Genomic DNA, 25,208 nt, shown 5'->3' with positions numbered 1-25,208 from the left:
CAGTGGAGTGTACGTTGTGAAGGCTCCTCAGTGTGAGGGTTGTGGTTCCAGTGCCAGCGTCTCAAGACAATATGGGTTGATATTCCATCTATTTCATTGTGCCCAAGAAGGAGGGCTCCTTTCATCCCATCCTGGATCTCAGAGGGGTCATTTCTGAGTCTATCCCCTTGGAGCTTCTTATTATGACCCCTAGTCCTACAGCCTTCTGTCCATTGGAAAAGGCTTGATTCTCATGCATCATTTATACCCTTTAGGTATATAAATGTCTGTGTCATATCCTCCTATCCCTTCTGTCCTCCAGGGTATACATATTTAGATCCTTCAGTCTCATCTCATATGGCTTTTGATGCAGGCCACACACCATTTTGGTTGCCTTTCTTTGGACCACTTTCAGTTCTGTCTCTATCCCTTTTTTTTTTTTTTTTACTGTACAGCAGAGCTTTCCAAAGTGTGTGTCGCGACACTTTGGTGTGTCGCCTGAGGTGTGCCGGTGTGTCGCGCAAGCCCGGTGCACGTGACACACCGGCAAGTGGGAGCCAATGCAGCCGCCAGTGGAGCTCATCCCACTGGCGGCTGAGCAGTAAAATATCGCTGACAGGAAGATCGGCAAGGCCGTGGTGGAGCTCACCTCACCACGGCCCGAAGAAGAAAAAGGTCACGTCGAGACGTGCAGGTGCTCCTCCTCCTTCCTGCCCATGCAGCCCCGGAAGAAAAATGTTGCCGGAGCCGCACGGGCAGAAAGGGGGAGGAGCGTCAGCCGCGTCCAGAAGAGGAGCAGCAGCGGGGAGAGAAGAGGAGGAGGCCCGGTAGCAGGGTCGCCGCCGCGATCGGCCCGAGAAGATCAGGGCCGCTGCAGAGCCCATCCTGCAGCGACCCGTGAAGAGGAGGCCCAGAGGTAAGAGAGCGGCTGAGGGCCCGTAGAGTGCGTGAGTGAGCCGAGTTGAGCGATTGTGTGCGTCTGTGAGCCGAGTTGAGCGATTGTGTGCATGTATGAGGTGAGTTGAGAGATTGTGTGTGGGAGTGAGGACCTGAATGTTTGCAGAGACAGCATGTGAGACAGCATGTGAGAGAGCCTGTGTGTGTGTGTGTGTGAGAGAGAGAGACAGCATGTGACAGTGAGAGCCTGTGTGTATGAATGATTGTATGAGAGAGAGCATGTGACAGTGAGAGCCTGTGCTTGAGCAAGACAACATGTGGGTGTGAGAGAGAGCCTGGGTGTGTGAGAGTCAGACAGCATGTGCAAGAGAGAGACTGTATGAATGATTGTATGAGAGAGAGCCTGTGAGTGTGTGAGAGAGAGAAAGTATGTGAGAATGAGAACCTGACTGAATGTTTGAGGGAAGAAGATAGATGGAGAGAAAAGAAATAGAAAAAAAGACAATATGAAAGGAATTGGCAAAAAAATAAGAAAGGGGAGGTGGAACAAAAAAGCCTGTGACCAACCGATTAGAAAACTAAGATCAGACAGCAAAGGTAAAAAAAAAAAGAAATAAATTACTTTTTACTGATTGGCACATGTAATCTTTGGTAATGTGCAAGAATAGCACTTTCTCTATGCTGATTTCACAATGTACGAGATCAACATGGAGGAAGTGGAAACCCACGGGTCCTGCACAGAGGAGGCAGCAGAATGGGCTTCAGTACCAATAGCAGCAATCAGCGCCTCCCCAATAGCCATGCGGCAGCAGTGACAGTGGCAGCAGAGGAATGAGAGAGGCTCCGAGGTTGCTGGCAAAAGAAAGAGAGGGGGTTTGCCTTTAGTGTGTGCCTGCCTGAGGGTGTGTCTGTGTATGAGAATGTATGGGTGTCTTCCTGGGGTTTGTATGTGTGAGAATAGGTGCCGGCCTGTGTGTGGTGTATGTGTGTGTGAGAATGAATTGGTGCCTGCCTGGGGGTCTGTGTGTGTGAGAATGAATGTGTGCATGCCTGAGGGAGTGGTGTGAAATTGAATGGAAGCCTGCCTGGGGGTCAGTTTCAGTGTGTGAGAATGACTGGGAGCTTGCCTGGGTGTGTGTGTTTGTGTGTATGTGAGGAAGCCAGACAGAGTATGTATGAGAAAATCCAGGGGAGTAAGAGTTTGTGTGGGGGTGTGTGTGTGGAGGGAGAGAGAGTGTCTTAGAGCTTGAGAGTGTGTCAGTGTCTGTGAGAACGAGAGGTTATGGTGGGTATAAGAGCATGAATGTGTGTGTATGTATGTGACAGTATATGTGTGAGAGAGAATGGAAATGTGAGTATGTGTGAGAGAGAGAGGATAACCACCTAATCCTTGACAATATCAGGGTGACTGGAAATCAAGAGCTCCCACGTATGGACAGCAGGGGCTTTTTAAAATCCTTATTAGTTTTAATTATTGGGTGTTATTTGATATATGTGCTGTTTTGAAATATTTTATTGGTGTTTAGGAAATTGTAAAAAATGTATATGATTTTAATGAATAGAAATTCTATTTATCATTAGTTTTAAAATATTCTTTTATTAGTATGGTTTTACTATTATAACTGATGCTTTATGTTTCTTGATTTTATTTGTTTTATGAGGAATAATGGTTCTGTTTTTCCATTATTAATACACAGAGTCTGGCTTCTTGGGGTTTCCATTTCAGTTTTTGTCTAATTTGTGCTCCTTTATTTTGTATTCTGTATTTGGTGAGGGTCTGTCTCTGCTCTGTGTGTGTGACCATGATGAGAAATTCGCTAGCATAGGGATCTAGCAATTGTTTCCTCAGTAGGTGGTGTATTGGTATTCTAGGACCCAGTATAATATTTACCCTTGCTTTTTTCACAGGTAGGGTTATTGTTGTTAGAGTCCTTGGTGTTATTACTGTTATGTTATGATGGGATTGCAGTATAGATTTTGAGTGTCTTTTTTTTTTTTGCGAGGTTTTATTTTCGTTCATAATGTGCCTGGCAGTGGAAGGTGTTTGTGCTGCTGTTACTGTGAGGTGACACCAGAATTTGAAAACATCTTTTAGTATGATGAGATGTAAGGGAAACATTCAAGCTCCATTGTTTGGGGGAATTTCAGTGGATGCACAGAGTTACAGAACTGGAGGTGCAGGATTTATATTGACATTCTGTCCCTTCCTATAAATTCCAGTCTTCACTCTCATAGCCATATAGAATTAGTTGAATGAGGCTATCAAATAATTTTATAGTGTGAAACTGGCCAGCTTTTTAAAATTACGCAGAAGACCCTTTGGACTTTCTTATTAACACCAAATATTCAAATCTGTGTTCATCCCATCAAGCTCATATATCTCATTAAAGAGGTAAATTGAATAACACAATAACTTTGTTTTATTATTGTTACTCATAAATTATAACAATAATATTAATCTTGGAATATTATATATTTTTAATATAAATGAAAGATTTTCACAAGATAGGTTGTGTCGTGAAACATTTTATTATGTATATATTTAAGGAAACATACATAAATTGTCGAAATACATTTTGTTCGTTTAACCTTTAACCTCTGGTTTGCTAGTAGACTGAATTACTGTGTCCCGAAATTATGTTTGTCTAAAAAGTGTGTCACCAACATGAAAAGTTTGGAAAGCTCTGCTGTAGAGTATTCCACAGGCCTCACCAATGACCTGTACGGGGCAATATTGCCTCCTTTCCTGCTGGTTATGCCTCTTTTGAGGCAGCCCAGCATTCTTCTGGCCTTAGCCACTTCCTTATACTGCTTTGCTGCTTTCAGATCATCCGACCCTATCATCCCGAGGTCTCTTTTTCAGTCCCTGCACATCAGTTTCTAGCCCCCCCATCATGAATAGCGCCTTTGAATTTCTGCACCCCAGATGCAGGACTCTGCATTTCTTGGAATTGAATCCCAGCTGCCAAACCTTTGACTGCTCCTTGGGCTTTCTTAGATCACTTTTCATTCTCTCCACTACTTCAGGCGTGTCCACTCTGTTGCAGATCTTAGTGTCATCCACAAAAAGACAAACCTTTCCTTCTAACCCTTCTGCTATGTTGCTTACAAAGATATTGAACAAAACTCCCCAGAACTGATCATTGAGGCCCTCCACTTATCACTCTCCTCTCCTCAGAATAAGTTCTATTTACCACCACTCACTGTCACAGTTTGTAATCCATTCTACCACCTTTGGACCCACTCCCAGGCTTTTTTATTTTGTTCATAAGCCTTCTGTATGGGTAGTATTGAAAGCTTTGCTGAAATACAGATAAATCACAAATGCTTTTTCTTGATCCAATTCTCTAGTTGCTCAATCAAAAAAAATTGATCATATTTGTTTGACACAATGTTCTTTGGTAGACCATGTAGCGTCAGATCCTTCAGACCATTGGATTGTAGATAGTGGATTATCCTTTCCTTCAGCAGCATTTCCATTAATTTTCCAGCCTCTTCTCCCACTTTTGTGATGTGGGAACACCATCACCCTCTTCCAGTCTTGTGGCACCACTCCCGTTTCTAAGTATTTATTGAGCAAGCCTTTCAGTGGCGCCATCAGAACCTCTCTGAGCTCCCTTAGTATCTCATCAGGCCCCATAGTCTTGTCCACTTTAAGTTTTTTTAGTTCCATCCAAATACTTTCTTCTGTAAATGGGGTTTTATCTACTCCAGTCCCAGACTCTCATCTTCCAAGGTCATCTTTGGTGAACACTGAGCTGAAGTATTTGTGATCTTTCCTTATCTTTCTCTACACAATGACCCTTGTCGCCTTTCAGTCTTACAATAGTTTTTCTTCTTTGATATATATCTGAAAAATATATATATCTGAAAAATATTTTCTCATCTCTTTACCTCTTTGGCAGTCCTTTCTTCCACTCAAGCTTTTGCCATCCTGATTTTTCCTTTTCTCTTTCAGCTTCACCAGATATTCTCCTCTGTGTTCCTCTGGTTGAGTTTCTTTGTATTTTTTGAATGATAATCTTTTTGCCTTTATTTGTTCAGCCACCTCTTTGGAGAACCATATCTGGTTTTCTTTTCCTCAGTTTTATTCACTTTTCTTACATAAAGATTTGTTGTCTTTATTATGTTCCTTTGTAATTTGCTTCACGTTGTTCCACTTCACTCATTTTCACCCAGTCTTCTAGTTCCTCCCTCAAGGTACTCCACCCCCCATTTCAACAGAGTTTGTGATTTTGAATCTAGGACTATGTTCTTTGTGTACTTTTCACTCCGCCTTGGCTGCTAAATCAAACTAGTCCATCTGATGTACTTAGGTGGGCACCTTCCCAGACATTAGAGATGCTACCTCCATATGAGAGCACCAGGTCTAATATCGCTTCTCCCCTCATGGGTTCTATTACCATTTATCTAAGCAGAATATTTTGGAGGACATCCACAATCTCTCTACTTACAGATTCTGCAGCAGGGATACTCCAGTCCACATCCGGTAGATTCAAATCTCCAACAGGCAACATTCACTCTTCCTTCCCACCTTTTGGATGCCTTCAGCTAGATCTCTGTCCAGTTCTTCTGTCTGGTTCGGAGGCCTGCAGACCATACCACTGGAAATGGAAGTGCCATTGTCTTTTTTTTAAATCCAAAACAACCCACAGTGCTCATTCACATCTTCTAGTGGGGTACAGTGGCAGTGTTAGCAACCAGACAGTTAGCACATGTAGCATGGGGGTAGTCTTGGAGACAGGTTGATGTGATGGCTGGCTGGGTTAGATGAGAGTGGGGAGGTAACCTTATGGCTTTCTGGTGGGGGGGGGGGGGGGGGTGGAGTTTTCCTGGCATTTCTCCATCCTCCTGGTAATTATATCAGTTGTGAATGCAGGGTTATTTATTTCCGTAATTTCTATTCCGCTGATGCATCAATCCCAGTGGATTACAGTCAACATAAACAGTAAAGAATAAAACCTTAAACAACACAAAACACAAAGCATGCCAAAACAACTAAAAAGCAGTATTGCTATACATCTCTCAGGGGAAAAAATATATAGCTTAACAAGATCGAGCAATACTTAGTTTGGGAAGTCTGTAGAGAAAAGAGAAATGTCTTTAAGTTCTTCCTAAAGTGAGAGCGATCACCCTCTGCTCTAATAACGGCAGGAAGGCTGCCTCAGAGAGCAGGGCCTGTGATACAAACATTAGTTATAGCCTCAGAAGAGTTCAAAGGGTGCCGGACGAGTATAATAGAGGTACTTTCCACAATATGATACAAAGTACCTATAAATGTAGTATTCGCAGGTGCTTTATAAATTACCTGGAGGAAAACCTGTTGCTTCTTGCAATGGAATGAGTCACCTGCAAGTCCACTCTGCAACAAATCTGATCCAAGATACCAGGTAATAGCTTTCCAAGCTATAGGATTGGTTGAATGCCTTCGATTTATTATAATAAACTTTAGAACTTTAAGTTTCTCAGTCGTTTATTTGTATAGGGCTTTTCACTGCAACACCATTAATATGGGAGATTGGTGTCAGCATGACCACCTGATCTTGAATGTTTGTTTGGATTCTGCAGGTGAGACGCACACAGAGACTGACAAATGGCAGCCAGACTGTTTGAAACTATTGGCAAACTCGGCCTGGGACTGGCTGTGGCGGGAGGAATCCTCAACTCCGCACTGTACAATGGTGAGAAGCAAGAGGAAGGAGATGGGCTGCCCTAGCCTGTTAGCTTGTTGGGAGGTCCCTCAAGGCCATCCTTCTGGTTTCCTAACAGCTCCCTGTGGTAATCAAAGGGAAGGCAAAAAAAATACAATACATTTGTAGCCAGTTTTGTGTTGGTGAAAAACAATTCCTCCTTTTATCAAAAAAAGTCTGATATCCTGGGGGTAATTCTGCATTTGCCCCACAGAATTAGGCCGCGGGGTTTAAGAAGCAGCAGCAGCAATGGCAGTGAAGGCTTGCGCAGGCTACAAGAGAGGAAAGAATAGTATCTGTGTCAGCTGGAAGTGAGAAAGGAGGAGCGGGGGGCTCATGTACACGGATCAGAAGAGAGGTAGGAGAGTCAGCACAGCATTGGCCCATGCAGGCTGGAAGAGATGGACCTGCAATGTCAGCGTTGGCCTGTGTGGCCTGAACAAAGGAGGGAGCAGTGGCGGTCCAGTGGAGCGTGAAAGGGTGAGGGAGACAGCGAACTTGGGAAGGTGGGAGAGAGTTGGGGCAGACAGAAAGCTGGGGAGGAAACCGGAGGAGAGCAGAGAGAGGGGTTCAGACCTTGAGGGACTTCCTGGAGGGCAGGAGGAGAGAGAATGTGGGTGGTGCCCCTGGTGGGGGTGGGGGGTAAGGATGGGTAGGGGGTCAATTTTGGGGAGGGGTTGATGGGTTGTAGTGGACGAATGGAGGGATTGATGTGAGGGAGCAGAAATCAAGCCTGGGGGGGGGGGGGGGGGGGTAAGCTGGGGAGGGTTATTGAGTCTGCGGGAGAGAGGCCTTATGATGGAAAATGCTGAACAATCAAAAATTCTGCATCTTTGAGAAATTTGTTTTTTCTGTGTGTTGCATTATAAATTACTACTCAGAGTGATTAGTTTGTGTTACCTGAACAAATAGTCTGCAGAATTTAAAACTACTGTGCACAGTTCCCCCATATGCCCTGACCCCTGTTTTCCTCTAACACTTGCCCAGTTAACTTTAAAAGTTTAGTGTTGGTAAAATGTTCTATAGCTTAAGCTGCTTTGGGTAAAGAAATATCTTCCTTTGAAGGGGTGAAATCTGTGGTCATCCCTAGAGGATGCCTCCTATGGATAAAAATATTGCTTGCAAGATCTCTGTAGGATTCATTGATAAATCTGTAGAGTGTAATTAAATACCTGCAAATATTTTTCTCAGAAAAACAGCCCTAGCTTAGACATATGTAAGCCTTAGTGTTTCCTTTAACTTGTTGGACTTTGACAGTACTCTGCTTATTGTCTGCACAGATGAGCTAAGAGCAAACTGAGTCATGATTACTGTGCCCCTTACCTGCATCACACTTTGCCATATCTCCTGCTTTCTCAGCATATGGACAGGTGGCTCCAGACCAGTGGGTTATGCACTTCTACCAGCAGATGGAGACAGAGCAAAGCTGATATCAAGGTGTATATATATACCCCTGCATTGACAACAGCCTGCCAGTATTCTCCATCTCCAGCAGATGGTGGATGTGCATCTCCCTACTGGGGATTGCTTAAAAACTTTAAAGGAGAAAAGAAGGAAAATTATTCGCCCTGCTCTTGTGGTGAATACTTATGGTTCTTCCTTCAGTTGAGAATTCCTGAGGTGATATCCTTGGATCCCTCCCTCAGATGAGTGCCTTGGTACGGTAGCTGGTTTTCCGCCGGCGTGGACTTAGCTGTAAAAAAACAAAAACAAACAAAAACACAGCTGAAAGGCAAGCGGGCCCAGGAAGCTGAGAGCAGTGGTGAAGGTCCTTGCCCCCTCTCCTCTGCAGCTGGAGACCGACCTTGTACTCCGTCAGATGGGCTGAGCTCAGATAATTAAAAAAGGAAGAGAGAAGGGGAGTTAGTAGGGCTCTCCCCTCCCGTCTACTTGCTCGGAGCACCAGTCTGACGTTCGTTCCTGTCTCCAAAGCAGCTTAGGGGACATGGGCAGCTTGGCGGGTTGAGCAGCCTTTTTGGCTAGGCCCCGCTCTCAGGCTTGAGTTTGTTGCGTGGTAGGCTGCGGCAGCATTTCCACACGTTTTTTCTTCAGTTACCTCGGTTTGTGCTTGTGCACCTGGCTGTGAGTCCAGCAGTGCTTCCAGTTTGTGCACCTAGTTGGGCGCCTGCCTGGGTGCTTAGTTATGCACGCACTTATTTAGATGCACTGCGCGTCCTGGTGGGAGCTCAGTTTTGTGCGCTTATCTGAACACTGAGCGCCTAATTTTTGGCACATAAATTTTGGGCATCTATTATTTTGCAGCGCTATCACAGCTGGGCGCACTGTTATCAGATGCCTGTTAGAGCATACTGACAACCTGATATGCGAGTAGAAAAGAAGCGTAAGTGCCTTGCCCTTTGTGCTGCTGGCCATATTCGGGCATCTCAGTTTGGCGTTCTCTCTAACTTGTGTCAGAGCTGCTTGGAAGCTCAGGGAGAATTGCTTCCATCTGATTTTTACTAAGCCTGCTTCCTCCTAGCTTGATGTAGGAATGGAAAAAAGAGCTGTCAGAGGTGTCGCCTGATTTTTGGGGCTTCCCTAACTGTTTACTCAGTGGAGGAAGGAAGTTCAGTGGGTGCAGGACCAATGCCTGCCCCCCCCCCCCCCCAGGTTTTGATATGGACCTCAGGTGCAGTCCTCTGCCCTGGGCCAATCTTATCAGTTCAGGATCACAGGCTGCGGCTAAGCGTCTGAGTATGCCTAGACCTGCTGCACTTCTCCCCGATAGGGGCCGAAATGGCAGGGATGATAAGGCCGACCCATCTCCCTGGAGGATGGGGAAATTCCTCGGATTGGAGCCTATAGAACTATGTTGTGTTTCTTTCATAGAGATGAGTTACCGGCTCTGATTTTCCAGACTTTGAAGATGCTGGGTACACCAGGGGGCTGAATCCATGTCTGAGCCAAAGAAAGATCCCATTTTTATTTCTTTGCATAAAACCATTTCTTCTCTGTTACGGAGGCCATTCAAGAATTGATTGATCTTGAATGGGGCGCCCCAGAAGCCAAGTTTAAAGGGGGATCGCGTTGTTTGTAAGTGGATGCGCTTGTGTGTGCCGTTACTTTCCCATAGATAGGAGAGTGGCCTTGAAGGATGCATACGATAGAAGAACTGAGGCCATCCTTAAGCAATGAGATTGCAGATAGCTTCTTGTTGTTTCCTGGTGCCTCGCTCTTGTTTTCTTCTCTCTCAGGAGGTCGATGAATCTGGTGTGGATTTCAGGACAGCAATGAAACCAGCAGCCGCTTTTTTGGCAGATGTGGGCTGCGATTTGTTGTGCACTTCGGCTAGAAGGCTGGCTTCAGTAATGGCAGCCAGGCATCAGCCGTGGTTTAGAAGTTGGTCTGATGATGTAATTTCAAAGTCTAACCTTACGAAATTGCCCTTTGAATGTTCGTTCTTGTTTGCGAGCAAACTGTAAAAAAAAAAATGTGGCCAATAATTGGAGTGAGTCCCACCCTCAGTTACCAGAAGATATGAAACAGACACCATGTTTCGAATGTTTTTGACCCTACAGAAGAGTGACTTTTCAGAGAGCTCAACCTTTGTGTTGGGGTAGGTCTCAGTCCTTTCGTCCCAGGTAGCCCAGATGGGACACAGGCTCAGGAAGTGAAGCCCCCCCCCCCGAGCCTTCCAATGAAGGTGTGCGGACCCACCCCCGGGAGCAGGAAATAGGGGGTCGCCACTCCATGGTGGAGGTAAACAAGGGAAATAGGCAACTGTAGACCGTTGGAAAAAGGACGTCATCATGGCCGCCTATGTGATTGCTGAGATTCCTTTCTCTAAGCGACTTAGAGCCCATTCCACTAAGGCTCAGGTGCTACTGTGGGCAGAGCCTTGATTATCATCTCTGGCTGAATTTTCCCGGGTAATGATGTGGACTTCCTTACATACCTTCCCATGCTTTTCTGCTTGGACGTTTGGGCTCTGCAGGGCCAAGGCTTTGCATGTGCGGTGTTGTGGACCGTGAGCAGCCTCCCGCCCTATTCAGGAGTAGCTTTGGTACAACCCACTTGTGGGGACTGGCCTGCCTGAGTGCAGAGGAAGAAAAAATGACTACTTGCGTGATAATTTCCTTTCCTCTAAGGAAGGCAGGCCAATCCCCGACCTGCCCTCAGCTGCTGATTTTTGCCTTTGATTCACTCTTTAGGTGCAGACGTTGCAGAGTGTTGTTCCTTCTATTTGTTGGAGTACTGGTAAGTGTGCTAGCAGGTCTCTCAGTTTAGTGAATGTTAATTCTTTTGTCTGCACTCAGTGTTCTGTATTGGTTGGAATCATGAGCGATTGATTAACTGCCACTTTCACACAAAAACAAAACAACCCAACAACAAAAACTTTGAGCGTTTGATCACTCCCCTGTAGGGCACTACCAGACATATAGTGAATTCACTAATACATTTAAAGGACGTTAGACACATTCCTACTCCCATAGCAACCTAAAACTTAACTAGGAACTGAACAAAATTGAGATGAAGGCAGCAGTCCAGCAGCAAGAGGAGGGCTTCCCAGTCTTTTGCATAGAGTGGGCGTGAGGATCGCCCACCCAGCTGGTGGGCGATCCTCACGCCCACCAGCTGGGTGGCTGGTGGGCGTGAGGATCGCCTGGTAACATGCCTACCTGGTGCGAAGGTGGCGGACCTCACGCAATCACCTAGATAGGATTTTAGACAGTGCTGGGGAGGAGCCGGCTGTCATGGTACACGTGGGCACCAACGACCTAAGAAAATGTGGGAGGGAGGTTCTGGAAGCCAAATTTAGGCTCTTAGGTAGAAAGCTTAAATCCAGAACCTCCTGTTCCATGCGCAGGTCACCAGAGGCAGGCAGAGCTCCGGAGTCTCAATGCGTGGATGAGACGATGGTGCAAGGAAGAGGGATTCAGTTTTGTTAGGAACTGGGGAACCTTTTGGGGAAGGGGGAGTCTCTTCCGAAGGGATGGGCTCCACCTTAACCAGGGTGGAACCAGACTGCTGGCGCTAACCTTTAAAAAGGAGAGAGAGCAGCTTTTAAATTAGAACAAAGGGGAAAGCCGACAGTCGCTCAGCAGCACATGGTTCGGAGAGAGGTATCTTTAAAGGATACTAATGATGCATTAGAATTAGGGCATCCCGACAGTGAAGTTCCAATAAGAAAAGTAGTTCAAGTGCCTCTAACTAAAACCTCACCTGAGCTAAAAAATTCTAACTTATCCCTATCAATTAAAAAGCAGAATGAAAATACAAACAAAAAAACAAACTTTGAAATGTTGTATGCTAATGCCAGAAGTCTAAGAAGTAAGATGGGAGAATTAGAATGTATAGCAGTGAATGATTGTATTCCCAAAATTCCGTGCTCTCATCTACAAAAAAGTTCTGAATGAACTGTCCCTATTTTTATTTTCAATCAATTTTAATAAATGTATTGAAGAAGAGGTTAAAGAAACTGTTAAAGACTTATAGTCTTTAACAGTTTTATTTGGACAGTGGCAGTCTAACATATAAGAACTTGGCGTTCATAAAACCCCTTCGGGGATATTTAAAGTCGATGGCGTATAGACAAATGGAGATTGAAATATAACCTTTCACGAGCATAGGGATAAAGGAATTTAGCTATTCAATGAAAGTTAAAACGATATTGAAAGCAAAAGAAAAAAAATATAAGTTGTATTATCCTGTCAAAGTGGGGATTATAATTGTTTTTTAAAAAAAAAATTTTTGAAATAGATATCACATCAAAATTATTTATAAAACAAATAAAAAGGACAAAAGGAGGAAGGAGGCAAGTTAATGATTATACTACAACAAGGGCGCAAGGCCGTGGAGGCATGCACCAGTAATATGAAACTTACCTCTTTCTTCAATACATTTTATTAAAATTGATTGAAAATAAAAATAGGACAGTTCATTCAGAACTGTTTTTGTAGATGAGAGCACGGAATTTTTGGAATATATTCATATTTGGATTTCTCATCACAAGCGGAGAGGGATATTGATTAGCAGTGAATGATGACATAGACTTAATTGGCATCACAGAGACATGGTGGAAGGAGGACAACCAATGGGACAGTGCTATACTGGGGTACAAATTATATCGCAATGACAGAGAGGAGCACCCGGGAGGCGGTGTGGCGCTTTATGTCCGGGATGGCATAGAGTCCAACAGGATAAACATACTACATGAGACTAAATGTACAATTGAATCCTTATGGGTAGAAATCCCTTGTGTGTCGGGGAAGACTATAGTGATAGGGGTATACTACCGTCCACCTGGTTAAGATGGTGAGACTGACAGTGAAATGCTAAGAGAAATTAGGGAAGCTAACCAAATTGGTAGTGCGGTAATAATGGGAGACTTCAATTACCTCAATATTGACTGGGTAAATGTATCATCGGGACACGCTAGAGAGATAATGTTCCTGGATGGAATAAATGATAGCTTTATGGAGCAATTGGTTCAGGAACCGACGAGAGAGGGAGCAATTTTAGATTTAATTCTCAGTGAGGCACAGGACTTGGTGAGAGAGCTAATGGTGGTGGGGCTGCTTGGCAATAGTGATCATAATATGATCAAATTTGAATTAATGACTGGAAGGGGGACAGCAAGCAAATCCATGGCTCTCGTGCTAAATTTTCAAAAGGGAAACTTTGATAAAATGTGAAAAATAGTTAGAAAAAAACTGAAAGGAGCAGCTACAAAGGTAAAAAGTGTGCAAGAGGAGTGGTCATTGTTAAAAAAAATACCATCCTAGAAGCACAGTCCAGATGTATCCCACACATTAAGAAAGGTGGAAAGAAGGCAAAACGATTACCGGCATGGTTAAAAGGGGAGGTAAAAGAAGCTTTTTTAGCTAAAAGATCTTCATCCCAAAAAATTGGAAGAAGGATCCAACGAAGAAAATAGGATAAAGCATAAAACATTGGCAAGTTAAATGTAAGACATTGATAAGACAGGCTAAGAGAGAATTTGAAAAGAAGTTGGCTGTAGAGGCAAAAACTCACAGTAAAAACTTTTTTAAATATATCCGAAGCAGAAAGCCTGTAAGGGAGTCAGTTGGACCGTTAGATGATCGAGGGGTTAAAGGGGCACTTAGAGAAGATAAGGCCATCACGGAAAGATTAAATGATTTCTTTGTTTCGGTGTTTCGATGTTGGGGAGGTACCCGTAATGGAGAAGGTTTTCATGGGCAATGATTCAGATGGACTGAATCAAATCACGGTGAACCTAGAAGATGTGGTAGGCCTGATTGACAAACTGAAGAGTAGTAAATCCCCCCCCCCCCCCCATTTGCTCACCTCTGGATTAGGCGATTAGAACGCAAACCCTTGGTTGTGAGGATACAGGAAAATAATTCTAACCATGGCAATTCTGCAAGAAAGGGATCTGAAATTGTTGCGTCCGTCAGTCTCAGACGACTTCGCCCAACATGCCTCACCTCTATTTCAGCCTTCTCCACCAGCCTCAGGAGAATGGCGTCCGTAGCGTCTCCTTGCCGCACCCTCCGGCTTCCCCGGAGCAGCTCTGGCGCGGCATCCCACCATGTTCACCTGAGGCCTCCTAGGGCGCGCGCACACCTCACGTCTTGTAGCAGTGTTGGCGCAAACCTCGGGGACGTCTCCCCTTGAGTGACATCACTGCTTCCGCATTCAAAAGGTTGCCCATTTGCTGACTCTCGCCGAGTTAGCAACAGATTGGATTCGCTCTGTTCTGAAGCTGCTCTGCCGCTTCTACTCTGCTGGAAGCCACCTTCACCCTCCGGGGTTCTACTAACCTAGGTACCTGCTCCTCGGGGGCCCTTTGCTTATTTACAGGTGCCTATCCTCTTACAGGTACTCGCTCCTCGAGGGCCTGTGTCTCTGTCCTGGTGCCTGCTACCAATTCTTCAACCTGCTGGAACACTACCTATCAGCTACAGAGAGTGAGTACAACTTCTCCCAGTCTGTCCATCTACAGCTCCTCGCTGTCCATCTGCATCGGGCCCTACACCACCATTGTGGAACGGGTCTCTTCTGCCGAGGATTACAGACTGTTAATACCTATCCTCTCTCTACTGCTCATTGGGAACTCTATCTACTCAGCTACCAGGGAGTGTGTTATAACATCTGTCAGTCTCTCTCTCCCACAGTGCCTTACTGGACATCTGCATCAGGGCCTTACACCACCATTGTGGGGCGGGTCTCCTACGCCAAGGATCACAGACTGTTGCTATCTAATCTACTCTCTACTGCCACCTCTGGTGGACCACACTAGCCGTATAATAAAAGATACATTCTCTATGTTTGTGCATCTGAGTCTAGCCCGGTGCTTCAGTTCCTTACGGGGCTCCTCCCCGTAGGAGATACCATCACTGTTGCCCCTGAGAATCCACCAAACACCTCTATATCATAATAGAAATCCTTTAAGTTTTTCTATTTTAAGTTATTTTTTGGGACAATTTCTGTCTCCAGAGGAATGAAATAAATCTCAAAGCACTAGTTTTTAAGAATTTTTGTTGTTGTAGGTAATAGGATTCAGCAAATAATTTAAGGGACAGTACAGATTTTGAATAATGCTATAAATTGAACAGGGTGGTGTCATGTGGGAGAATAGGCAGGGGATTGTTGGTGGAAAAGGGAAAGCAAGCAGAGAAGTATCTGTGATGGATGGGGCCTGGATTTATCAGGGAGGCTGGGATAAGAAAGGAGTATGGATGGAGAGAGCCAGAAGATGGGCTAGGAGAGGTAGAGCGAGTACAAAGATCGTGGAGGTCTTGGGATGGAGGGGAGAGCAAGAAGATATTTGGGAACTAATTATTCCTCTTGGAGTGTTTACCTTCTGTAATCGGACATTGTCTTTCTCTCCCTACCTCTTGTCTGTATGTGGCACGTGCTGTCTTCCCCTTGTTTGTATGTGGCTTTCTTGCTTTAATAGTGGATGCTGGTCACAGAGCTGTTATCTTCGATCGTTTTCGTGGCGTTCAAGACTTGGTGGTTGATGAGGGAACTCATTTTCTCATCCCCTGGGTGCAGAAACCTATCATCTTTGATTGCCGCTCCCGTCCCCGCAACGTTCCGGTCATCACAGGCAGCAAAGGTGAGCTCTTGTCTGCAAAACAGTGATGCTGTCTGCTGAGAGAGGTGGTGATTCATTGCTGTTGTGAGTGGGAGCAGAGACTGCACTACTGAAGGGGAGCAACGATAGCACCTGCTGCAGAGAGACATGCTTGAGTTTTGGAGGTTGATGATTTTTTGTTACATGCTTTGCGGCCTCTCTGTGTTAAGCCTATTACATTATAATTCCTTTATTCTTCCTTTTATTACCAAACAAGCCGTTAAGCCCGTTAAAACGGGCTACATTACATTTTTTTTTCAGTCCATTTTCTAACACAGCACCCTTCTACACTTTTTCTCCCTCTCTCCCCCTTCCCCTCGTTCACTCCTCCCCTTTCCTCCACTCAGTCTTACTCACCCTCTGTCTCCCACTGCCTCCTTCCCCTCACTCTCACCTCCCTCCCCTTCCCTCAGTCACTCCCATCTCTCTCAATCCCATCCCCTCCCCCTCAGCCCTCCTCCACTCCCTTTTTCTCTGCTCCACAACTTCTTACCCTTCCACTTACTCACATCCCTGTCTCTCATTCTCCCTCTCCCCCTTCCACTTACTCACATCCCTGTCTCTCACCTCTCCCTCATTCTCCCTCTCCCCACACACTCACCCACTCCTCCCTCCCTCCCACTCAGTCGTCCCTCCCTCTCTCTCTCTCCTCCCTCCCTCGCTACTGGCCACCCGCTGCCGCTCGACGCCGCCATGTTTTTTTTTTCTGACACTGGCTGAGACCGATGTGCTCGCCCGCACATGCGCGGTAGAGCTGGTCTCTACTGCGCATTTGCGGCACGTCGGTCAACCTTCAATTATTAGGTTGATTGCTTAAGTATTGTATCAACGTACAGAAGCTCAGAGCAAAATAATCCTTTGCTTCATGAAGTTAGCCTAGGATGTAACCCTAGCAATATCTCTTTCCTTCCAGAAGTGTCCGCGCATCTGTTTTTTGTTTTTTTTTTCCCCTGGAGATTCCATTAAGAGTATCCTTATCTTTGCTGATTAAGAATATGATTTGAGAAATTGGGTGCACTTCATTAAGCTGTTTATCAATGCCAGTGGGTGTAGAGGAGATTACTGACCACTCAAATGATGGGAAAGTTTATACTGAGCTGTACAGAACATTCAGGCTCTACTCTGAATTGGATTTTGCCCTTGTGGCAGTGGTAAAAAAAATAATTTATCAACAGTAATCCATGCAGGGTCTCTGACATTGCTTGGTTAGACATGAATGCTATGTGCAAACTTCTCAAAAAGACAGAAGAGACATAGCCAGTAATTTTCCATTGAGAAGCAGCTATGACACTTGGGGTGATGTTATCTAATGCTGCTAATTGAGCAATTAGATACGCTCTGACAGCGTTCACACACATTCTTCAGGGGAAGAGCATCCTAATGTATCCTGATCAGCTGGTAAGGTGGAAAATATTTCAGCGATGGGAGAGATATCAAGTAAAAGACCTGGTGGGCAGTAGAGTATGCAGGCGTTCATGAGATTGGTGGAAATCAAAAGTATTTCCTATGGGTCATATGGTTCTAGTTATAGTGTATCTTTTATAATAGCAAGAAGACCACCCCCCGTGATTTGGTTTAGGTTTGGAAACTGCAGAGTATCCAGGAAGACATACTTGGTTAAGGATGATTGTGTCAGAATCTAAAAGCCAGGATTCAGTTATCAAAAGGCAGTCAGGGGCGTTGGTTTATAATCTTGTAGAATGGGAGTTTTTCTTTTCTTTTCTTTTTTTTTAAACAGACTTAAGAACATAAGAAATTGCCATGCTGGGTCAGACCAAGGGTCCATCAAGCCCAGCATTCTGTTTTCCAACAGAGGCCAAACCAGGCCACAAGAACCTGGCAAGTACCCAGACACTAAGAAGATCCCATGCTACTGATGCAATTAATAGCAGTGGCTATTCCCTAAGTAAACTTGATTAATAGCCATTAATGGACTTCTCCAAGAACTTATCCAAATCTTTTTTGAACCCAGCTACACTAACTGCACTAACAACATCCTCTGGCAACAAATTCCAGAGTTTTATTGTGCGTTGAGTGAAAAAGAATTTTCTCCCATTAGTCTTAAATATGCTACTTGCTAACTTCATGGAATGCCCCCTAGTCCTTCTATTATTCGAAAGTGTAAATAACCGAGTCACATCTACTCGTTCTAGACCTCTCATGATCTTAAAGACCTCTATCATATCCCCCCTCAGTTGTCTCTTCTCCAAGCTGAACAGCCCTAACCTCTTCAGCCTTTCCTCACAGGGGAGTTGTTCCATCCCCTTTATCATTTTGGTTGCCCTTCTCTGTACCTTCTCCATCGCAACTATATCTTTTTTGAGATGCGGCGACCAGAATTGTACACAGTATTCAAGGTGCGGTCTCACCATGGAGCGATATAGAGGCATTATGACATTTTCTGTTTTATTAACCATTCCCTTCCTAATTCCTAACATTCTGTTTGCTTTTTTGACTGCTGCAGCACACTGAGCCGACGATTTTAAAGTATTATCCACTATGATGCCTAGATCTTTTTCCTGGGTGGTAGTTCCTAATATAGAACCTAACATCGTGTAATTACAGCAAGGGTTATTTTTCCCTATATGCAACACCTTGCACTTGCCCACATTTAAATTTCATCTGCCATTTGGATGCTCAATCTTCCAGTCTTGCAAGGACCTCCTGTAATGTATCGCAGTCTGCTTGTGATTTAACTACTCTGAATAATTTTGTATCATCCGCAAATTTGATAACCTCACTCATCGTATTCCTTTCCAAATCATTTATATATATATATATATATATATTGAAAAGCACCGGTCCAAATACAGATCCCTGAGGCACTCCACTGTTTATCCTTTTCCACTGAGAAAATTGACCATTTAATCCTACTCTGTTTCCTGTCTTTTAACCAGTTTGTAATCCACGAAAGGACATCGCCTCCTATCCCATGACTTTAGTTTTCGTAGAAGCCTCTCATGAGGGACTTTGTCAAACACCTTCTGAAAATCCAAATACACTACATCTACCAGTTCACCTTTATCCACATGTTTATTAACCCCTTCAAAAATATGAAGCAGATTTGTTAGGCAAGACTTTTCTCTTGGGTAAATCCATGTTGAGTGTGTTCCATTAAACCATGTACATTTAAGAACAAAAAAGAACATTTGCAATTAGTAGTAATGACATAGATGTAGTGGATATGTTTAATACAGCGAGGTTTAACAAAAAGATGTGAACTATGCTGATTTAATAGAACCCCATAAATACCTCGACCAGTAATAGCAGGCATAGCCATATACATATGAACAAAAAAAACAAGTAAGGAACATAAGATATGCCATACTGGGTCAGACCCAGGGTCCATCCAGCCCAGTATCCTGTTTCCAACAGTGGCCAATCCAAGTCACAGGTACCTGGCAAGTACCCAAACATTAGATAAATCATAAGCTATTGTTACTTATTAATTCCTTAATAGCAGTTCATGGATTTTTCCTCTAGGAACTTATCCAAACCTTTTTTAAACCCAGTTACACTAACTGCTGTAACCACATTCTCTGGCAATGAATTCCAGAGCTTAACTATGCACCGAGTGAAAAATAATTTTCTTCAATTTGTTTTAAATAAGCTACTACTGCTTTCCCTCATGTTCTAGTTGGAAAGCTGCTCTTATCTCTTTAACGCGTTAGTGCCAGCAGCCTGGTTCTATGCTGATTAAGGTGGAGCCCTTTCAGAATAGGCTTCCCGTTGCCCAGTTTTGTCAAATCTAAAGCCCTCTTCCTTACACCATTGTCTCATCCACATATTGAATCGCCGAAGCTCTGCCTGTCTCTGGGGTCCTGTACGAGGTATGGGAAGCATTTCTGAGGTTCTGCATTTCAACTTTCTACCTAAAAGCCTAATTTGTCTCCCAGAATTTGCCTTTCACACCACCTTGAGTTGTTGGTACCCACATGCACGCTCTAAAATTTTATCTAGGTCATGCTCGAAGTATGCCTCATGTCCACTAGCCACCCAGCTATTTTCATTCCTAATGATCAAATAGCCAACTGCCATCCTAACACTTTTTCCTCCTTGATGGAGTGCAGGTCCTTGCTGTAGGATCATGTTCTCCTACACAAAGGAGATGCTGCTCTTCCAGTTGACCTTGCTTCTCCAAGGCAGCACAGGGGAAGCTAGCCTGGAGTTGGGACTTTACTATGTTACTCTAGATATCCTTTGTGAACCTCTGCCTCATTTCCTTGAGGTCTTTCACACTAGCCTCCGAGATCAGATTTGTTCTCAAAGAACCAGGAGCTCTTTGTACTGAATGCACACATACAACCTCTCTGTATACAATTCTGGTTGCCTCATCTGAGGAAAAAAAAAGTGGAACTAATAAAGGAACAGAGAAGGCAAAACAAAATGATAAAGGGGATGGAACTACTCTGAGGAGGAAAGGCTAAACAGATTAGGGCTCTTCATTGTGGAGAAGAGATGGCTGAGAGAAGAAATGATAGAAATCTTGAGTGGAATGGAATGCATAAATAGGGAACAGTTATTTGCCCTTTCAAATAGTGCTAGAATTAGGGGACGACTTCTGATAATGGCTGCGTGCTGAATGGACGCAGGTGGAGGAAGCTCCTGGTGAGTTCCCCACAGACCCCTAAAAAAACATTGACTTATAAAATTTTGACCTGGAAATCCTGTTTGGAGATTGAGTACAGACTGTGACACCAACACTTTGAAATATTATCAGAATGGCAGTATTGCGATATGAGCGGCAAGCGCCATGGGGTGCTCATGAGAAACTGAAGGCCGGAGAGATACAGCACGTGGCGGGTGACTTGGAGGAAAAGTCTCCTGTGGTAATATCGGAGGAAATGTTGCAAAAGATCACCATGGCGATTTCAGCAGTGCTGGATGTCTGGCTCACTAAACTACAAACTGCCATGGAAGATACTAAAGATAGCCTGGAATCTCATGCGAGGTACATAGAGGCTGCAGAGCAAAGGATATCGGGACAAGAGGACCGGCTTATTCAGGCTGAACAAAAAATCGTGGACTTGCAAATTAAAAAAAAATATGCAGGTTGGCAGAGCAGGTCAATGATCAAGAGAACCACAACAGAAGAAACAATCTGCGGGTTATAGGATTACCGTAATGTTTCTGACACACAATTGCTGGAGGTGGTGGAAAAATGGCTTCCACGTGTATTAGGCCTTGTGGAGGAGGGGTTTTCACCCATCTTAAACCCCTTAAAACGTCTTAAAACTTAAACCCCTGCTTCATATCCACAATTTCCGCACTGTCCTTCAAGCAACAATTCCCCAAACTGGACTACTGTAACTCCCTCCTCCTCGGCCTCCCGTTCACCACTATCCAACCCCTACAGATGCTACAAAATGCAGCAGCCAGAATTCTAACCAATACCCACAAATCCAATCACATTACCCCTGTCCTCAAGGAGCTCCACTGGCTACCTATCTCCTCTCGCATAACCTACAAAACACTACACTCTCACAACATCAATTGGTTTAAAAACTCCCTCCACTTCCTCTCCTCCGACCGACCCCCCCCCCCCCCCCAGATCAGCCTACAAAGCCTGCCTATACACTCCCTCCCCCAAGACCACTCACCTCATCTTCACTAAACAACGAACCTTTGCCATCGCAGGCCCCCCCCCCCCCCTTTGGAACTCTATGCCCCCCCGACCTTCGCTTAGAGCCATGTACACAAAAATTCAAAAAGAAACTTAAGGCATGGCTCTTCAAACAGGCCTACCCAGAATAGACCTCATCCTACCTCGACACCGCATTTTATCTCCTTGTATACACGGTCATTTTTCCTTGTACAGCATATATTCAATTCCGCAAATATTTTTCCTTGTACAGCAAATATTCAAGTCCGCCCCTGAAAGCCAGCCAGCCACTCAACAGACGGCTGCAAGGCAGCCAATCGGCTAAGGACCAGCCACCCTTTAAATCTGATAGACCTCCCAGACGCCGCGCGTCAAACGCCGCGCGTCGAAGGAGCGCATCAAAGGGGCTGGCCCCTTTGTGCGCCCCTTCGTGTAGACCCGAGGGAAGACCACCACAGACAGACCGGGTCAACGTCATCCCAGCTCCAACCCACTTACAAAACCAATCATGGCGATCTCATCCATCCCCATCATCCACAACTTCAAAAGACCCTCAGCAAAAAACCAAGCCTTACAACACTCTTTACAAAAAAGACTCATCCCTATCGTCATCTCACCTTTAAACCAACTACTGGGCCTCTCACTGTTCACCTTATCACTGCTGAACGCACAGTCTTTGACTAAGAAAACTCATCTGCTCCATGACTATCTGCTGGAAACAAACACAGACTTATTCGCAATCACAGAAACCTGGTTAAAACCAGAAGACATCGCTACAATCAACCAACTCCCCACTCACTCGTACAACATATTCTCTATCCCCAGACTCAAAAAAACGAGGAGGAGGTCTTCTTCTTGCAGCAAAAAAAACATTAGGAATGTCACTACAAACATCAATATCTTCACATTCTCTAGAATTCGCCGTATTTAAATCCTCTCACCTTCAAATCGGGCTTACATACGCCACCCCAGGATACCTTGAAACCGATCCATCACCTTTGATTGAAATTATAGTAAAGCACATCAACGCCGACACACCAGCGATACTCTTGGGGGACTTCAACCTCCATGTGGATGTATCTCCCCTTTCTCACAGTTGTGAAACTTTCCTAAACACACTAAACTTCATGGGTTTCAAACAAATAATTAAGGAACCCACCCACAAAGCTGGTCATACGCTGGACCTCATTTTCATTAACCAGGAACTTACTCCTTCCTCCCACCCTACATGCCTTCCAGTTCCTTGGTCAGACCATAAGCTGATTAACACCGCACTAAAGATAAAGCTTCCTACCCCCCTAGAAAAGCAGAATAACACAATCCAATTCAAGAAAATGTGCAGCCAGGAAATTCTCAGCAACAGCCTATCAGATGAACTTAACCAACTGGACCTCACGAACGCGGACTCAGCCATATCGTCCTGGAACAACATTACCAAAAAAGTGGCCGATACTACATGCCCAACTATCACCAAAGCCCATCAAGCAAACAAGGACAACAGAAAACCTTGGTACACCCCAAAACTAAAATCCATAAAACAGGATCTCAGAAAAAAAGAACAACATTGGCGCAAAAACCCAACATATGCCAACATCACGGCATTCAAAACCACGATGCACCATTACAGAATATCCATCCTCCAAGCAAAAAGAGACTTTTACTCACAAAAAATCCACCACTTCATTTTCGACCCGAGAGTGCTTTTTTCCTTGGTCTCATCCCTCACTAAACCCCCATCGACATCCATACCAGACGATAAAGCAGCAAGCAAAGCAGAAGAACTGGCAACCTACTTCAAAAACAAGATCCCAAACCTACTAACGCAATCCAATAATAATAATAATAATATTAATTATACTACACCAGTAATACCTCGAGCTGCTGTCCCATCACAAAAGGCTAGCCTTAGGGAATTCGAACCGACCTCATCCTTAGAGGTCGAAAATATCCTAAAAAAGCTCAAACCTTCTTCACACCCTCAGGATACCATACCCACCAATCTCCTCATCTCTTGTGCTGAAACCATTTCCAAACCCATCGCACAAATCATCAATTGCTCCTTCTCTCAAGGGCTTGTACCCGACCCACTAAAAATGGCAATCATAAAACCACTAATAAAAAAAACCTAATCTTTCTCCAGAAAACCCGGCTAATTTTCGTCCAATAGCTAATCTACCGTTCATCGCAAAAATCTTGGAACGAGTTGCAAATAAACAACTAACAGAATACCTAAATGACCACAACATTCTTTCCCCATCGCAGTTCGGCTTCCGCCAATCTCGAAGCACTGAAACTCTACTAATCTCACTAACGGACTCTATTTTACTGAATCTTGAAAACAGACATCCCTGTCTCCTCATCCTCCTAGATCTAACAGCAGCATTTGACACGGTCAATCATAACACATTAATAGATCGTCTGTCAGACATAGGTATTAGAGATGAGGCCCTCAATTGGTTCAAATCATTCCTACAGAACAGACAGTATAAGGTCAAGGTCAACAAGGAAGAATCTCAACCAGTCACCTGCAACTTAGGAGTCCCACAAGGATCGTCACTCTCTCCAACATTATTCAATATTTACCTCCTACCACTCTGCCAGCTCCTCATCAACCTAAATCTCATCCACTACTTATACGCAGACGATGTTCAGATACTGATTCCAATTACAGAATCTCTCCAAAAAACTCTGGACTTCTGGAACTCTTGCCAACAAGCCATCAACAACTTACTCACTAGCCTCAACCTGATCCTTAATCAAAACAAAACAGAATATCTCCTCATCTCCCAAAATGGAACCAACACACTTCCAAGTACCATCATGTCTACCCAATTAACAATGACCCCACAAGTCAGAAATCTAGGAATTATACTGGACAATCAAATGAATTACAGATCACTCATAAATAACATCGTAAAGGACGGATTCTTCAAATTACAAGTCCTAAAAAGACTGAGACCTCTCCTACATTTTAAAGACTTCCGATTAGTTCTACAAGCAATCATTCTCACGAAAATAGACTACTGCAACTCACTTCTACTGGGTCTACCTGCAAACGCCATAAAACCGCTACAGATGCTGCAAAACGCTGCAGCGAGGATCTTAACCAAGTCCAACAAAAGAGACCACATCTCACCCATCTTAAAAAGCCTACACTGGCTTCCCGTCAAATTCAGAATACTTTTCAAAGTGCTCTCAGTAACCCACAAGGCACTACACAACCTGGCACCACTCGAGCTCAAATTCGCTCTCCAACTCCACACCTCTACCAGACCAGTGAGACAAGCCTACAAAAACAACCTTCAAATCCCACCGATGAAGTCTGCATTAAGCAAAAGAGCTTTCTCCACAGCAGGTCCTAAAATCTGGAACACTCTCCCGTCAGATCTCAGATCAGTGCAATGCTCCACTACATTTAAAAAACGACTCAAGACTTGGTTATTCAACCAAGCTTTCCCTTAACATCAACTTGCGGAATATCCCTGCCAATGATCCCCTCCGTGGGAACACGCTAGAGAACTATACAGACCTTCTCTAGAAATCACATATTCTTTGGCAGTCTAATTATCTAACAACATTATAATACCACCTGTTTAGCCAGACTACATTAGGCACCGTACCTTTTAATTATGTTATTAACCCCATATATCTTAACCCAAGTTAATTCGACCTGTTCATTGTAAGACATTTACTTGTCATTGTTATTGTTGAGAATGTAAACCGAATTGATCAATAATTCTGTTATTGGAAAGTCGGTATAGAAAAATGCTAAATAAATAAATAAATATATAGTTACTTTTCCCTGTGCAGTATTTTATCACCTTGTATAAAAAATTACTTCTCCGTGTTTCTTTGGGCAATGTTATTTCTCTTCCTACTCAAGGAGGCAACGGGGTGGCTATTTTAGTTCATAAACAGCTTTAGCTTGTATTAGCGCACCAATTTTCAGATGGGGAAGGCAGATTTCTCTTGGTAC

The 25,208-nt window shown here is 44.2% G+C and overlaps 1 protein-coding gene across 4 annotated transcripts in view; it reads left to right on the top strand.

Moving 5' to 3' along the window:
- PHB (prohibitin) overlaps positions 1-25,208 on the top strand; it is a 72,864-nt gene that overhangs the window by 11,828 nt on the left and 35,828 nt on the right. For 3 of the 4 annotated variants that reach the window (XM_029573248.1, XM_029573247.1, XM_029573250.1), the window contains exons 2-3: positions 6,445-6,557; positions 15,451-15,612. In XM_029573248.1, the coding sequence (XP_029429108.1) occupies positions 6,470-6,557; positions 15,451-15,612 (250 nt within the window). In that variant the 5' untranslated portion in view covers positions 6,445-6,469. Of the gene's footprint in view, positions 1-3,247; positions 3,269-6,444; positions 6,558-15,450; positions 15,613-25,208 lie in introns of all 4 variants that reach the window. The other variant, XM_029573249.1, reaches the window with a different exon arrangement.

The sequence above is a fragment of the Rhinatrema bivittatum genome, chromosome 12, assembly GCF_901001135.1.
Source record: "Rhinatrema bivittatum chromosome 12, aRhiBiv1.1, whole genome shotgun sequence".
Lineage (NCBI taxonomy): Eukaryota > Metazoa > Chordata > Amphibia > Gymnophiona > Rhinatrematidae > Rhinatrema > Rhinatrema bivittatum.
This window is presented reverse-complemented; position numbering and strand designations above follow the sequence as displayed.